We start from the raw sequence: 17,258 nt of genomic DNA, 5'->3' as shown, positions 1-17,258 counted from the left end.
GCAGGAATCAAAGCAAAGCTCGGTAGGCATGTCAGGGGAAGGCTCGGAGGTGGCTGGGGATGGCATTCCAGCTTATGATGCGATGTGTCATGATGTGTTCTCTGTGAGGCTTCAGACACGTGGCGTCATCTGCCCTGCAATCCCAGCGGAAGCTCTGCAAACCTGTCCAATAAGCAAAGCATCCTGGTGCTGGGGTACTTTGTTCTCATAAGCCACTCTCGTACAAATTAAACTTTAAAAAGTGTTTATTGCTTTTCCCTTCTCTTTCTTCATTATTTCATAAGAGCAAAACTGCCTCTATATGCTCTGCACTCTGCTGGGACATTTTATCTAATCCCCTCAACAGCTCTGTAAAGAGAAACTGGTACATACATTTTAGAGATGAAATTCTTGGGGCTCAAATTTAAGAGACCTCCTCCATCAGTATCTGTTAAGTAGCACACTCAGTATTTGAATACAGGACTCTCAGACTCCAAAGGCCTTGTTTCTAGCAGTCCAGCTCTTGAATATCTAGCTGAGTGAGGGTAAGTTACCACAGTTAAACAGCATGCACTGACCAGACCAGAGTCTGCTTTGGAATTGACGTTGCATGTCCAAGGCGGGGGTGGAATGTGTTCAGGCTTGCAGTATAAATTTACTTACACCTGGGTGTTTTTGTTTGTCTGGTTTTTGTTTTCATGATTGGGTCAGACTCTTCTAACAGGATATTGTTGGAGCCTAGCCTTGTTCCTAGAAAGCTTTTATGTTGCAGCGTGATGATTCTGTTCCTCCTTTTTTTTTCCTATTTAAGGAGTATTGGTAGCGATTCATTTTGTACAAAACAGCAGTCGTCCTTGAGAGAAAACGTGTCCACTGGAAACTGAGCTGCGTGGCTGGGCTGGGCTGGAACTCTTTATGTCGTTGTCATTCTGGGTTTGGTGAAATGTCTCTTGAAGGTCTTACTGGTATTTCTGGGCCAGACAGCAGAAGCACGCTGATCCCATTTTAGGTCATAGGGTGGTTATTTGAGAAATATGGAAAGCTTAGAGGTTTTCCTTGCTTTAGATTTGTATATAAGTTACTTCTAGGTTGATGGGTCCCCACTTAGTGCCATCAGGCCTTAGCTTAGGGATACAATGTTGTGACAGTTGTGGGTTTGGGGTCTAACTTTTGGGGGTTTTTTGGGGTTTTTTTGTAGAAATTAGTAAGCAAGTATTTATTTTGGTGGGGGGAGATTTGCAATTTTATTTTATTTTTTTTACATCCTTATTGGAGTATAATTGCTTTACAATGGTGTGTTAGTTTCTGCTTTATAACAAAGTGAATCAGTTATACATATACATATGTTCCCATATCTCTTCCCTCTTGCATCTCCCTCCCTCCCTGGGGTCTAACTTTTGCGTGTACCTCATAGGTCTGTGCAGACCATTGGGCCAAGGGGAAAGAAAGAGGGTGGAGCATGAATAATGAAAAGAAACTTCATATGTCCTGATGCTGAAAAACTGTGACAAGCATCTCCCTAATCCCCCTCCCCCCAAAAAGATACGCCTTGTTGGATCGATAGAGGAATGGAAAAACGGAAAGATAGGTGATAAAGCTAATTTTAAAAACCTGTTAATCATAAAACCTAGACGGTGGGTATCTGGGGTGCTCACGATACAATTCTTCCAACTTCGCTGTAAGTTTGAAATTTTTCATAATATAATGTTGAGGGAACAAAGAAGAAATGTCATAATCCTTCGCTGTAGAGCTGTGGTCTTAGTTCTTAGATAATATATTTATTTTGTGGTCTTAGAAAATATATTTATTCAGAAGATGTAAGCAAGCAGTAAGGCAGAGCCCTCAGCTTTTCTTAGGCAGTTTTTGTTTTGGGGTTTGTTTTAAACCGGTAATTATCTGGAGCTGGTAACGAAGAATTGGAAATCAGCAGGTAAAACAGAATGAAATGTTTGCAACTCCCGTGATGCAATATTATTATTAATACTGATAACACAACTATTGATACCATTTACTGAGCTCTTGTCTTATGCCAAGCCCTGAACTGGGCACCTTTATTAAGCCTTTTATTTATTTCTAATAACAATGCTAAAGATACGGGCACCATTAGGTCTCTTTTATAGATGAAAATCTGGGTTCAGAGAAGTCAAAAGCAAGCTGTTCGAGGTCACACAGCTGTTAAGGTGGTGTCAGGATTCAAACCTGACGTGATCACCCTCAAAGCCTGCACTATTCCCACTGGACCCTCACTGCTCAAAGTGTGGCGGAGACAGCAGCCTGGGTCTCGCCAGGAGCTGGTTCGAAATGCAGGAGACCCAGCCCTGCCCTCACACTGCAGAACCAGAACCTGCACTTTAACAAGCCCCCCAGCTGTTTTGTGTACATGGCAAGTCTGAGAAGCACAGTCCGAAACCACACTCCTCTGGAAATGTGGGACTGTGTCTTTCTTTTCCTCTGGTGTAACACGGGACACCTTAGGGTCAGTGAAAATTAGAGTTTCTTTTGTTTCAGAGCTGGAGCTGCAGCACTCAGCCTTGCCAGCTCCCTTCCCAGCAGCCTCAGAGTGAAGGCAGTGAACCAAAGCATAGAAGCAGGAGTCCGGGGCCCTGAGTTTACAGTGCCTCTGATTATCCCCCTGGGGACCCTCAGATCTCTGCTCTTGTCTGTGACTCCATCCTAACCAAGTGGGGACATCAGTTCTGGTTCTGTCTGCCTCACAGAAAGGTCACAGTACCTTTAAAAGTAAAAAGAAAAAAACAAAAAACACAACAGATGAAAGTATTATTATCCTTAGAGTCGTGTGTGGATCCTTTGCCCAAGCGTGAAGGTCCAGGCTGTGGCTGTTTCGTTCGTGCTTACTGAGGTTTGCATGGCTGATAGGACTGCCGGGGCAAGTGTTCCTGACTCAGTTCCACGAATATCCTTGCTGGAACCCTCTCTGCGTTCTGTCTAAGAAGAGGACCTTCTCTGAGAGAGGTACAAGCACACATTGGCTTGAACCAAATCCACCACCCTCCCCTACATCAGCTCAAAGTCCAAAGCTTAGCAGTAGAGCCCATTCATTGAACTCCTACTGTGAGTATTGTGCCCATCTCTTTACATACACTATCTCATTTGATCCTTGCAATAACCCTGAGAAGGAGGTCCCTCCCACCCCCATTTTACAGGTAAGAAAAGTGGAGACCCAAAGAGGTGAAACAGTGGAAATGAGGTGCTCTTAATTACGAGGGTTAGAGAGATGTTGCTTTCGAGCAGATGTAATTTACCAGAAAACTGTCACGTAGGAATTACAAAATCTCCCCCACACTGCACCCTTTGAAGCAACTTTAATTTTTCTACCAATGATTGCTTAGGACTCTAGAAAGAGCAAAGAGGACAAGTCACTCCTGGCTGAAATCAGCTTGTGATTTTTCACCCTGAGCTAAGGAGCAGGTTATTCTGGCGCCTGATGTCTTTTGCGTCTTCTGCTGCATGAACTGGAAAAGGGGAAGACGTGAGAATCAAGGAGCCATTTTGGAAAATATTTTAAGAGAACCTGAAGTATATTCTCTTCTGCAGGATGTTTTTAGCAAAGAAATAGTTGTATTGTGATTTGTAAAAGTATTTCTGATAGTTCAGAAGTGGTCATGTTTCTTTATTATGTTTTAGCATTACGATGAGATATGCTTTCCTTGGCTAAACTTCTCACGAGGGAGAATCCATTTCTCATCTTGAGGCCTCAACGTGCTCTTTGTGGACAGAGCTCCTTGTGTGCCGAAACTCACATCCGGGTTCTCCCTCACCAGCACCCGGGGAAGGCGGGATCTGTAGGGTCCGCAGGAGCCTGTCCCTTGTCTTTGGTAGCAGGCAGCAGCAGAAATGCTCCCTGTCGCTAAAGCAGAGTCAGGCGTAGAGAATTGGTGACTTGAAATCTCTTCTGATCTTTTACCCCATCCCTACTTCTCCATTGATACGCAGGGTTCAATACACATGTGAACACGGGAGGTGAGGTCAGAGCCAGGACCACAAACGCTTTGGGATCTGGGCGGCATTAGAAGGTAGTGGTGAGGAGAATTAGCTGAGACTGGCCTAAAACTAAGTGTCCGGGTCTACCGTTTCGTAGCTACATGAGTAAGAACCTGCTTCTCGAAGCTTTAATTTCCTCCTCTGCTAAATAAAGGCAAATTATCTATTATCTGTTAGATAGCTATTGTATAATTATTTTGAAGCTTTTGTAAATACTGAATAAATAGTATCACTACTGGGCTTCCCTGGTGGCGCAGTGGTTGGGAGTCCGCCTGCCGGTGCAGGGGACACGGGTTCGTGCCCCCGGTCCGGGAGGATCCCACATGCCGCGGAGCGGCTGGGCCCGTGAGCCATGGCCGCTGAGCCTGCGCATCCGGAGCCTGTGCTCCGCAATGGGAGAGGCCACAACAGTGAGAGGCCCGCGTACTGCAAAAAAAAGAGAAAAAAATAGTATCACTACAATTTAATATTGTCTGTTATCTATTAGATAACTATTATATAATTATGTTAAAGCTTTTGTAAATACTGAATAAATAGTATCACTACAATTTAATATCATCTATTAACTATTAGATAACTATTATATAATTATTTTGAAGCTTTTGTAAATACTGAATAAATAGTGTCACTGCTGTTTAGTATTAAACCAATATCATGAACCAGTGAGTTGGATGCAAGTAAGCATGCAGTAGAGTTTCTGGCCTTTCAGGAAACGTGATACTTAAATAACTACAGTGCAAGGTGGTAAACCCCAAATAAATGGTACAGAGCGCATCCCAGTAGGAGCTCACAGGAGGGAGTGAAACCTGTAGCTCACTGCTGGGGTGGCCAGGGCAAGCTGCCTGCTGAGGCTTCTAGACCTTAACAGCTAGTGTGTTCGCGGGGTCTGAGTGTAGGTAAGTAAGGAATGAAAGTGTCTCAGAGAGGAGCGATTCAGCTTTCAGAGATGAGGTCGTTCGAGACATATTCAGAGAACCAGTGGTCCCCAGTCATATATGCGTTGGGGAACTGGCCAGGGTGCCTGAGCCGTTTAATGGGACCGCCATGACCTGGCTTTAGCCAGCTGCGTGTAGGCCCAGGATGGGCATATCTTTCAGTTATTCAAGAGAGTCAAGAAATCTGGACTTGCCGGTGAAAACTCTGATGTAGGAAAACACCATGTTGTTGAAATCCAACACGTGTGGCCTGAACTCATGCTGTGGGCAGAGAGTGTGTGAGCTTGGAGTGGACTTACGTCCAAGCATTGGGATCACGATAGGTGCAAAAGAGCTGTGGGCTGGGCCCTGGGGGCCCTGGGGTTGATTTGTGCTCTGTGTCCTTGGACAAGCCTCCTGCGTCCTCTGTGCCTCAGTGTTCAGAAAGCACTGTGAAAGGAGGTTCGGCTTACAAGACCCTAACCAAGCCTCTTTCTTCTAGAATACTTCAGTAGTTTCCTTCTCGTTGTGCATTCAGAGTCCGAAGAGTTATAATACTGGCCCTTGCCCTTGTGCCCTCCCCACTACTGGATTTATTTTGCTGTTCCATTTTGTAAAAGGACGGTTATCGAGGGCTGAAAATGGATGAATATCATGCACATAAATTAACATGTGGTGACTTGGAGATACGCCAGCCAGCGTCTTCCAAAGAAAAGTCCAGATAACGGGCTACAAGACCGAGCAGCTTTCATGAGAAAAGTAAAGAAAACAATTTCCCTCGGTGCTTGCCGCAGAAAGGAAGATAAAGGAACTGGAGGATGGATAAAAGTATCCAAAAAACATAAAAGATGAATTGATGGGAAAGGCTTGTGTGACCACTCCAGGGGCAGTAGGTGGGAAAAGTCAGGCTATTAAAAAAAATAATAAACTGTGGAAACGATTGGAGCGATAGTCATGGAAAAAAAGTGAGATCACATAAAATCTTTCAAGAGTGGCCTGGAAAAAAAATAAGACTTTATGAGTTTAACACGAGGACTCTATATTCTTACCACCAGTGGGGAGCACTAGGCATTGGCTGACTGGAGGTTTGTGTTGCCTTCTTGGCAGGAGCTGAATTGTTATGTTAATATTCCGTTGGCTGAGTGTGAAGTGGTGACTGAATAGAAAATGGTTTGCAGAAGGGGAAAATTCCCAACCTCGGGTTCTTACTTTGACCACGGAGCTCTTTACAAACTTCAGACTTCACACTCAAATTCAAAAAAATAATTAGTATCATGGCAGGTATCTCCAGCGTGGTGCGAAAATGAATAGCGTTTCCGCTAGGACCCTCTCTCTCCCCAAGGCAGTTTACGGGCAGGCAGAGTGTGTCCAAAGATTTAGGCCCAGGAACCCATATGGGGCTAAAGGCAGACCCCTTTGATAATACAGCCTCACAGCGCAGCTCCCAGCATCCACCTTGCTGCATTTATCCGGGCTCTTTCTTCTCCATTAACACCGGCTTCTCCTTCGAGGTCATTCCACTGACCTGGCTCTTCAGACATTTTAGTTATGTCTTGAACAGGGTGAGGCCAAAACCCTAGAGGACTCAGGTTAAAACGGCCTAATAGTCAATCAATGCATGGTTCCAATGTGTGTGCATGTGTTTTAATTTATAAACTATTGAGTCATTTGTTTGGATTATTTTTTTTTTTTCCTTTTCTAGGAAGCAGTGTCTTTCTAAATCCCCAAGACCTCCTACACAGTGACCTTTCCAATAGTCTATGATGTCCTGTAACTGATTGCAGCCAGGTGCCCTGTGAAAACTAAAGACTGAACTAATTTACAGTAATTTGTGATTGACTCATGACCCTTTAAAAGTTGCAAAGTCTTTATGGTTGCAAGAATAGACTTCTTCTTAATTGCAAATGAATCCTGTAGCTGCAGATGAGTTCACATCTCCTCCAACCACCCACCTCTGTTACCACCTTCCTCAGGTTGCTTCCTCCGATGCACGGCATCCTGCCTCACTTCCATTCCTATATGCACAGATTTTCACAGAGTGTGACTTTTTCTTCATGATGTCTGTAATGGCAGTGAAATGGGAATTTGGTTAAAATACCACATAATTAAGCCCCATGAGGTAACCACAGAGTTTATAAATGTAACAGAGAAAATCCACGTGGATAATATAAAAGTTTGTGAGCCAGAGATTTTAATTGAACCGTTTACTCCCCAGGAGCAAATTAGTCAGCTAGAGCCATAAAAACTCATTAGGTCCCGAAGATTTCATTTGGGCAACCACTTCACATTCCTGAATATTTTCTGAGTCTCATTTCAGCACACAGTATCATATCTAAGTGGTATCTAATTCAGGGATTTTCAAACTATGTTTCCATCAAACATTGGTTTCCACAACATGGTCTAAGACTTAACACTGCTAAAACTGAACAATGGCAGATTTCTTCCATTAAAATGATGTTCTCATTTTTATGGGTTTTTTTTTTTTGGAGTATAATTGCTTTAAAACGTTGTGTTAGTTTCTGCTGTACAAAGAAGCGAATCAGCTATGTGTACACATATATCCCCTCCCTCTTGGACCTCCCTCTCTCCCCCGCACCTCCACCCCCATCCCACCCACCTAGCTCACCACAGAGCACCCGGCTGAGCTCCCTGGGCTCTACAGTAGGTTACTGCTAGCTATCTGTTTTACACATGGTAGTGCGTATATGCCAATCCTAATTTTCTCTAACTTTACAATATTAGTAACTCAGTATAGACGATACAATTCTAGTTGATGCCAATATAAAAGCAGTTAGTTAACGTTTGATGTATCCTCTTTGGAAATCCACGCTCTAGACGTTAATTAGCATAAGTTCCCTAACCAGAGATCACACCACAGAGGAAGTTAACACAAAGCCTTTTAATATCACTATACTTACCCCAAGGTTTAGTAATTGGCATAAATTTTATTTGAGATCATTTTTAATTGAGAAAATGGATGTTTAAGTAATGGACAGATAGAAAGATTCGTATCAGCCCCTCTGCCCTTGCACAAGTAGGGTACGTACCAGCCAGGGACTGGCCAATAAAAGAAACCACTCTAGGTATTTCAGGCAGCAGGGAATGTAACCCCGGGATTTAAAGTTTCACAGACCTACTAGGAGGTCTGGGGAAGTGGAGGTCAGAGAAGCTGCTTTGAAGAATTCAGGAGCTCAGGAAGTGCAGGGATCAAAAGTGACGGCAGGACTTCCCTGGTGGGGCAGTGGTTAGGAATCCACCTGCCAGTGCAGGGGACATGGGTTTGAGCTCTGGTCCGGGAAGATCCCACATGCCCGGAGCGCGTGCACCACAACTACTGACCCTGCACTCTAGAGCCCGTGAGCCACAACTACTGAGCCCGTGTGCCAGAACTACTGAAGCCCGCGTTCCTAGATCCTGTGCTCTGCAACAAGAGAAGCCACCACAATGAGAAGCCCACACACCACAACAAAAAGTAGCCCCCACTCGCCGCAACTAGAGAAAGCCCATGCGCCGCAACGAAGACCCAACACAACCAAAAATAAATAAATAAAATAATTTTTTTAAAAAAAATCAAAAATTATCCGAAAAACAAAGGTGAGGACAGCTGATGATCTGCCCTTAGAGAGTTGAGGCTGAGAGGGATGCCAGGAAGCCACACCCCAAATATCATGTCTACTGTCTGCAGAAGAGCATGTCATCTGGCTGCAGCTGCCAATGGGGAATATGGTTTATTCCTCCCTTTTACCTGTTCATTGACAGACTATGAGCCAGAACTTCTGCTAGCAGGAGAGTTTTTGAAATGTAGTTTCCTGGCTTTTAGCCACCCATCACCACCACCCACAAAGGGAGAATCTAAAAGAGTAAGGATGATTTTGATCGTTAACAAGCAGTACCAGGCATACGTGTAAGAATCTGGCCAGTCCAGTGTCGGGGAGGAAGAAATTTTCCCTTACCCTTCTAGGTTCTTCTGGCTGGCCTAAGAATTAAATTGACTTGACATGAGATAGATTAAGAGGAGGAAAATCAAACAAACGTTTAATAACATGTGTACATGGGGAGAGACTCAGGAAAAACTGAGTGATTGATTCCCTGAAATGGCAAAACCGTCACTGACTTTAAATACCATCTTCAGCTAAGACAAAGAGAATGTTGGGGGTTAATCCTTTGGGGCTTCAGAGGGGAGGAAGGCAATTTACATGGAGATGGAGAAGCAAGTGTTTGGTAAATAAATGTTTACTGGGCTGGGCAGAGACAGTGGGACATAGAGTGAACTCTGATCTTTAAGCCCTGTGTAGAGTTTCCTCCACCACACTTGCCCGTATTCTTTGCAAGTATCTCTGGTGATAGCTCTATTCCTGGAACAGGCCCTCTGTCTACATTCTTTTAGGCAGTTAAGGGGAAGGTCAAACTTTCTTCCTGAATCTTTTGGGCCTTGGTTGTTTTTAGTTAGAAATAATCCACATTCCAAAGGGACATTTTAGAGTGGCAAGTTTTTTCCCATCCTTTTGAAGTGGTGTCTTAGGTCTAGAGCAGCCCTCTCCAATAGCACTTTCTGTGATTATGAAAATGGTCTGTATTTGCACTGTCTAATATGGTAGCCGCTAGCGCCATGTGGTTACTAGGCATTTGAAATGTGGCTAGTGCAATTGAAGAACTGAATTTTATTTTTATTTAATTTTAATTAACTTAATTTTCTTTTTTTGCTGCACCGCATGGCTTACAGGCTCTTAGTTCCCCGACCAGGGATCGAACCCAGGCCCTGGCAGTGAAAGCACCAGTCTTAACCACTTGGAGTGGCAGGGAATTCCCTAACTTAAATTTAAACTTAAATAGCTACATGTAGCTCGTGGCTACTGCGTAGGGCAGGGCAGGTCTAGAACTCGACTCCTGCACCCTGTCCCATTCCATCAACTGGAAGATACTGTCTCATCTGAACTGAAGTGTCCCTGATCCTGCTATCTGAACAATTGTTGTATTTATTGTGTTCTGAAGGTATTTGTTAGAGTGACTGTCTGATGGAGTTGGGGGAGGGTTTCACTGAGTTTAGAGTATTGGTCATCTGATCGCTTTTTGTGGCAGCCTGCTAGTAAACAGTTGTTTTGTAGTTGGCTGAATTCGGCCCGAGACTTGCTTTCACCTTAATGTATAATAGTAGCGAGGTAGTGGGGAGGCCAGATATTTACCTACAGAACCTAATTACTGCAACAATCACTTAGCCTGAGGAGTTTGCAACATGCACTTTTCTCCCAGAAATGTTGCCCACATCTTCAGAATCTGCAGTATCTTTACTGTTAGCAAACATTAGCAGATGACAAAACAACGGCTATATAAATATGAATACTAAAATCCAGATAAGCTAGTTGCCCTCCACTGAATACTTTTTTAATGTGAACATATGCTCATGGTATTTTTCTTTTTTTAATTCTTACACCTAACACAGATCTCCTATGTATAAAATTATTTCTAATTTATATGGTTGGCTCCATATTTCGTACTGTTACAAAGACAGCCCTATATTCTATTACACAGAAGGACCCTGACTACCAAGTGTTGTACCACTTAGAGAATCACAGGCCTGTTTGCTCCATAATAGGCACTTAAAAGTTCCTCTCTGTTTAGTCTCGCAAAATGCTGGGATCCTTATACTGGATGAAAGCGGCTTCTTGGGCGGGGAGGGGAATGAATCGGGAGATTGGGATTGACATATATACACTAATATGTATAAAATAGATAACTAATAAGAACCTGCTGTATTAAATTAATTAATTAATTAATTAATTTAGTTAAATTAAATAAGAAATTCATATAGACACAACAACCGGCATTGGATAACTGTAAATAAAAGCAATTCTTTTCAGAAGTTAAGAATAAATTCTGATAAAAACAAAAACAAAACAGAAAACAAAACAAAAAAAAAGCAGCTTCTTTCATGAACACATGACACATATTTTTCTGCCATACTGTAAGAACATTAGCAATTGAGACTGTTTATCATTTGTTTGCCTATCAGATAAAGGGAATACTGATGCTTTAAATTTTACTGTTTTTCATTTTGCTTACCCTTGAACATTTTATACCTAACGGCCTTTCTGTGCGTGTCATCATTTAAAAATTGCTCACCAGATCTCAAAAAGTGGTGTTACTTATTAATTTAAGAACTGAGCATCATGGAAATGATGCCACATTATTTATTCAACATTCATGGAATTCAGTTTGCACAAACTCTGGCATCCTCATTAATTCTCTCTTTACCTGATGGTGGATAACACTAGTTTGGAATTGTCTTCAGAATGCTATAAATTTTATCCTAAGGCAAAAAGCCTAAGGAAACTGGTCACTGGGATATTTGCTTAGTCAGCAAACCTCGTATTAATTGCTTTTTGAATTATTCTTCAGCCTCAACACAATTCATATTTACACAGTTGCATACAGGTATCCTGGAATTTGTGATTTGCAGCTGCAGTGACTCTTTGCAGGCATTCCCTCGGATCACAGCCCTTCTGCATTAGATGCTCATTTTACTGTGGTCTAAGGGATGGATCAGAGGGAGGGGCAACAGGGTGGAAAACGTGTCAGTTTCTGGGGGATGTCTCTCCACACAGCTGGCATAGAGGTTGGGGGAGTGGGGCGGAAAGCAGCTCCTCCTTAGATGCCTGTGAGGAAACAGACAATTTGTACAGGTTACAACTACTCAAGTCATCCACCAGGGGCAAGGGAGAAGCAACAGGGGGACAGGAAGAGACTCAATCCAGAAATACTGAAGATCTCCCTTAGATGCCTTTGGGGACACTGTTGTTCGGCCTATACATTACCACATTAACAGGTTTTCTAATTTAGGGGCCTCACTTATTTAGCGCCTTTTAACCCACAGTCCTGCAGACAATCAGACTGTGTATGCGTTGGTCCCACTGGCTCAGCACACTTGTGGATTTACGGGTGATGTTAATACTCGCTGACTGATGTGACAAGATGATACTTTCAGATTAGCCCTCAGATTTGATTGGTCAGTGCTTCAGTCTCATTCAGCTTCTCATAAAACCATATTATTGATAGGTTTTGATGTAAAACTGAAGACTCACCAATCAAAAGCTGTCCACTCAGGGTGAGCTGCCATGATACCTTGACTTAAAATAAAACCTTGCTTGCTCCTTGCTTTAGTTCACTCATCAAACCTTTTGGTCTTCGCTGCAAGAAGAACTGAAGTCACAGTAAGCGTCTGTGTTCTTGAGTATTTCCAAGATGCGTGGACACTTGGCGATTCTCAACTTCTCAGGGGAGCATGGTAACCGTAGCATGGTCCACGAGTTCAATCAATGTGCTCAAGTGGTTCGTGAAAATCTTTATGCTCTCTCTGCCCCTGGTAAAATCTGATGATGCTGAAACATTCTATTTTGATTCTTAAATTGGAAAAAGCGATCTAATGAATGATGATGCATAACCAATGAGGCCCTTTTGCTGGCTCTCAAATTACTTGTTTACATGGATTGAGGGTGGAATGGGTTGGCTTTTTACAAGAGTGATTAAAAGGGCTTCTGGATTGTACTCCCTAAACAGGATTTGCAAGGCTTTTAATGCTTTAAAAGGGGAAGTTGGAACCAAACTGAGCTGTCTGTCAAGGTTGTTCTTCCCACCTCCCACCCCCTTTTAAGCAGACTTGGAATTGTTCTTGGAATTAAACTGAACTTAGGTCACTAAAGGGAGCTTGGCTGGTGCTTTCCCAAAAGCAGACCCCATGTTCCGTTGTCATATTGCCTATATTGATTTCTTCTCCCTTGTACCTTTATCTAGGGCTGCAGAGGGGCATTGCTAAAGTCCTGTTGTCTTTTCTCTTTGCAGGCTTGTTGATCGGTGCTGGCTGTGCCCTGTACCCCCTGGGCTGGGACAGTGAGGAGGTCCGGCAGACTTGTGGCTACATTTCTGGCCAGTTTGACCTGGGTAAGTTCTCTTCATGCATAGTACTCCTTTTAGAAGAGAACCTTCTCTGATCTTTCATAGGAGAAGGTGGAAAAGGGATGGGGAAGAAAAACGCATCCCAGGATTGGAGCCAGCAGTCACGTGTAACAATACACATACATTCATTTTTTCAACTGTTTAGTAAAGAGCTATGTATAATCCACTGTTGGCCTGTACTATGGGAGGTACTGTAGATACAAAGAAAAGAAATGGTTCTTGCTATGAGGAGTTAATATTCATTCATTCATTCATTCAAAAATCATATATTTGAGTCATTTTATGCACTAAAAGTAACTCTCTCTGTGGAATTCACTGTCTATCTGAGAAGATAAAGCAAATACTATGATGAAGAAAATGACAGTCAGTGCTAAGGAATCTAAAGCAGTTTCACTCCAGGGTAATACACAACTTTGTGAAAGAGATGGGAATGGAGCTGGGTCTTAAAGTGGCGCCTGTGGATTATCTGGCAGGCAAGGATTACAGTTCAGCAAAGCACAGGGGAGGGATGAAGAAAGCTCATCAGGGGACCATAGAGACCCAGGAAATAGGGTCTGTGATCAGGTAGGCCACAGTTCACACCTTGATGAAGGGCTCATGATTTTTTCTGTGTCCTAATCAGAAAATTTGAGATATTTCTCACTTGTGCAGAGAATGTATTCTACTTACTTGGCAGCCTATAAAAATGTTTTGCATAATACGACAGGGTTTGCACCATTATAATTTGTAATGGTTAGCTAATATTTCAGTTGGTTGAGAAACCGACATTTACTTAACCACTTGCTTATTTCTTTCTAGTTGGGTATTTTGCCTACTCGGTTTGTGTTAGTAAACATATTGTAAGGAGTAGTTTAATGAATATAAGTCTTCTCTTGACTGAATTATTTTCTTAGGATGTTTTTCTAGAATTGGTGTTAACTAGACCGAAGATTATGAGCCCATAAAACACTTATTGCCAAATGATAGCCAACATATTTTTCCCTAATATAAGGATAGACAGATTAAGTTTTTGACAATGAGCGCATAGTGAGTTACTAACTTAAACATCTATCTGCTTTTCATATTAAATATTTCTAAGTAGAAAAATTTCGAGGGAACTGGTCTAACAGCAGTATTACTATATCCCAATTCATTTAAAAATTTTTTGTTAGAACTTATCAAAAAAAAACAAAAAAGGCACTTCTCTGGCAGTCCAGCGATTAAGACTCCGTGCTTCCACTGCAGGGGGCGTGGGTTCATCCCTGGTCGGGGAACTAATATCCCGCCTGCCGCGTGATGCAGCAAAAAATAAATAAATAAAAGAACTTATAAGAAAAAAATTCTGTTGGATACTGAGGAAAATGGGCAGATGTGATATCATATAAAAAGTCTGTGAATTTGAAAATGAAGCAATTTTTGTGTGACTCAATGGAAGACAAACACCTGCTTCCCTCAAAATACTATTGGCTCTTTGGGAAAAGGAGATGGTGCCTGAAATACCACCCAATTTGCATGGATAAAAAATAAGAGATTTTCCTTTGCCCATTCTTCCCTCATTGAAGGCGAAGCTATCCTAAGGCTAGATTAGTTTGTGATTGTTGTAAATGCAGAGAAGGGGAAAATGCTGGCACAAAGTTAACCGCTAGCCTATCCTTTTTTTTTTTTATTGGAAAGCAAACTGTGTCCAGGGGAGATATTGCAATACAGTGTTTGGCATTTTTCTTTCTCTGGTATTTGAGGGATTCTCTGCTGTTTCACACAGGCCTCAACTTGGTCAGAATCCTGTTCTTGCTGGTGTCTTGCTGTTGTGTTTTGCCATATTAATTAGCAGGTTATAATGCAACTCAGATCCTGTTTTCGCAGTTTTCGCTACTGCACCGCAGGATTTTAGAGCTTCTCAGCATTGAGGATTAAAAATCTGAATGTCAAAATTAACGTTAAAAACAAAACACGTGCCTCCTTCTTTGCTAGTGATGATAATTTTCTTATGTTATAAACTCACTAAAGCCATTTTAGCAACCTTAAAATTACAGCGTTGTTTTAATTTTGGCCTTTTTAGTTTTAAATTTCTCTTAGATTGGATGATGAGAAAAAACCTCAAAACTGGCATTATCTGCAGATAAATGAGTTCTGGGTCCCCTGAAGAAGTATTTTGGCTTTATCGAGTTCCATTTCTCCAGGTTACTATTAATTTTTCAGACCCTGTGATCTTTTCTTCCTAAAGAAGACCTAAAGGGAAACCGTGGCACAGAGATGTCACCACACCTCTCCCACCGAACTTCCTGTGTTTTCTGTCTTTACTAAAGTATTACTGTTCTCTGGAACACTGATGAGAGCTGAACTTCACGGAGTGAGGGAAGTGAGAGATTACAGAGCAAACTTGTAGAGCCTGCGGCTGGGTTGGGAGCCGCCCTGTGCGTGGGAGGGTGAGCGTTCTCTGTAAGGATGACTCTGTAGCCCGGTGTTAGTGGCGTACGCGCTGCTAGCCATGGCCGTACCGTCTCTGCCACATCTGAGAATCTGAGCTTGTTTCTGCGCCTCTCCATAGACAGCGTGTGGATGAATCTTTCCTCCCGAGGGTTGGGCAGTGTTAATGTTATTAAGGTTCACGGCCTCCTTTATAGTGGAATGTGGGTCAACTTCTTGGCGTGCCGTTACTGAGCTGTGATTGCTGTCTTTAGAGCAGGGGTCCCCAGCCTGTTAGGAACGGGCCGCACAGCAGGAGGTGGGCGGCGGGCCAGTGAGCGAAGCTTCATCTGCCGCTCAACAACGCTCGCCGTTGCTCACACTACCGTCTGAACCATTCCCCGCCCCCCATCCGAGGAAAAATGTTCAGGAAACCAGCCCCTGGTGCCAAAAAGGTTGGGGACCGCTGCTTTCGAGCGTATCCCAAAAGAAATCATGTTGCTTTTGTTCCCACTTTGACAGATTATTTAAGGAGTGCATTCATTCAATTATTAAGCAAAGGAATATTTATAGGGTGCTTTCGATGTGCCAGGCCTTGTGCAAGGTGCTGGGGACATGGCATCAGGAACGAATTTTAAAAGACACTATTGCGGAGCAGCTGGGCCCGTGAGCCACAGCTACTGAGCCTGCGCGTCTGGAGCCTGCGCTCCGCAACAAGAGAGGCCGCCGTAGCGAGAGGCCCGCGCACCACGATGAAGAGTGGCCCCCGCTTGCCACAACTAGAGAAAGCCCTCGCACAGAAACAAAGACCCAACACAGCCAAAAATAAATAAATTAATTAAAAGACACTATTTATTCCTCTCATGGAACTTAAAAACTAACAGGAAAGGCACATATACTTAAATATATAAATGTGTGTGTGTGTGTGTGTGTGTATGTGTACACACACACACATTTATATATATGGAAAGTGTGTTATAAAGGGTCAGGCACTGTAATGGGCATTGTGGTTGTCTTGCCAATATTATTCCACTCTGGTCAGTCTAAGCCAAAGTTTGGCAAATGTTTCTATAAAGAGCCAGAGTCAGATCATGAATATTTTCAGCTTTGCAAGCCATATGGCCAAGTACATGGTAGGACAGTTCCTATATGAATGGGTGTGGCTGTGTCCCAATAAAACTTTATTTACACAAACGGGTAGTGGAGCTGTAGTTTGAGACCCCTGACCTCAAGCAAAGCGTCCCCCTGATGTGCCAGAAATGTCTTCATTCCATTTGTGCTCATTTATCGATTCCTTCAGCCGGTCAGGATATAGGACAGTCCAAGACTTTGCACCGAGCAGCCCCATCCAGTTATCCTAGGATCCTTTGTAAATACTACCATTTTCTTGTTGTGTCATGTTGTGGCATAAGGTGTGAAAAGCACCATTAATTAAGCTTGGTCATCCCACCTCTTAACACGAGCATGGAAAGCTTAAGCTCATTTGGGCGAGTGAGACTGGAGATGTTTCCAGAGGCTTCTGAGAAAGATGGAATCACATGCCTAAGGAAGAGGCATCAGAAGCCATGGTCTCCCTCCGTCTGGCAGCCACCCCTGGCAAGGTGGAATAGCAGGAAGGAGCAGGCCGCAGGGCAGAGGCGGGCAGAGAAACCAGCCTGTGGGCAGGCATCCCTAGAATTTCCAGCCTTGCTGACACACAGTAATTCATTTCCTTACAGGGTAAAGATTGAGGCAGGCCTTCTCTTACTTGCAGCCAAAAGCAGCCCGATTGGTATTTCATTTAGTTGCTATTTCACCATTCGAGGGGCCCTGACCTCACCTGGGGGCTTCTTAAGGAGGTGTTATTTTTAGCTGAGCCCTCAAGGCTGTCTCTACAGCCTTTCTGTAGGTAAAGAGTGAGTGTGGGCGTGTTCTAGGGTGACAGAGAGGTAGGTTGCAGGCAGGTCAGGGAGGGGAGCCGGGAAGGAGCCTGATTATGCACCAGAGCGGGGTAGGAATCCTTGGGGGGCAAGGAAGGGCCTCCCAGGG

At 43.3% G+C, this 17,258-nt stretch overlaps 1 protein-coding gene across 1 annotated transcript in view; it reads left to right on the top strand.

Annotated features, from left to right (window-relative positions):
* The window catches only part of LHFPL6 (LHFPL tetraspan subfamily member 6), a 240,793-nt gene that overhangs the window by 199,355 nt on the left and 24,180 nt on the right, over positions 1–17,258 (top strand). The window contains exon 3 of the mRNA XM_007471668.1: positions 12,732–12,830. Coding sequence (XP_007471730.1) covers positions 12,732–12,830 — 99 coding nt within the window. The remainder of the gene's footprint in view (positions 1–12,731; positions 12,831–17,258) is intronic.

Source organism: Lipotes vexillifer, unplaced genomic scaffold (genome assembly GCF_000442215.2).
Source record: "Lipotes vexillifer unplaced genomic scaffold, Lipotes_vexillifer_v1.1 scaffold470, whole genome shotgun sequence".
NCBI lineage: Eukaryota > Metazoa > Chordata > Mammalia > Artiodactyla > Lipotidae > Lipotes > Lipotes vexillifer.
The sequence above is the reverse complement of the archived record's forward strand: the minus strand, read 5'-3'. Positions and strand labels throughout refer to the sequence as shown.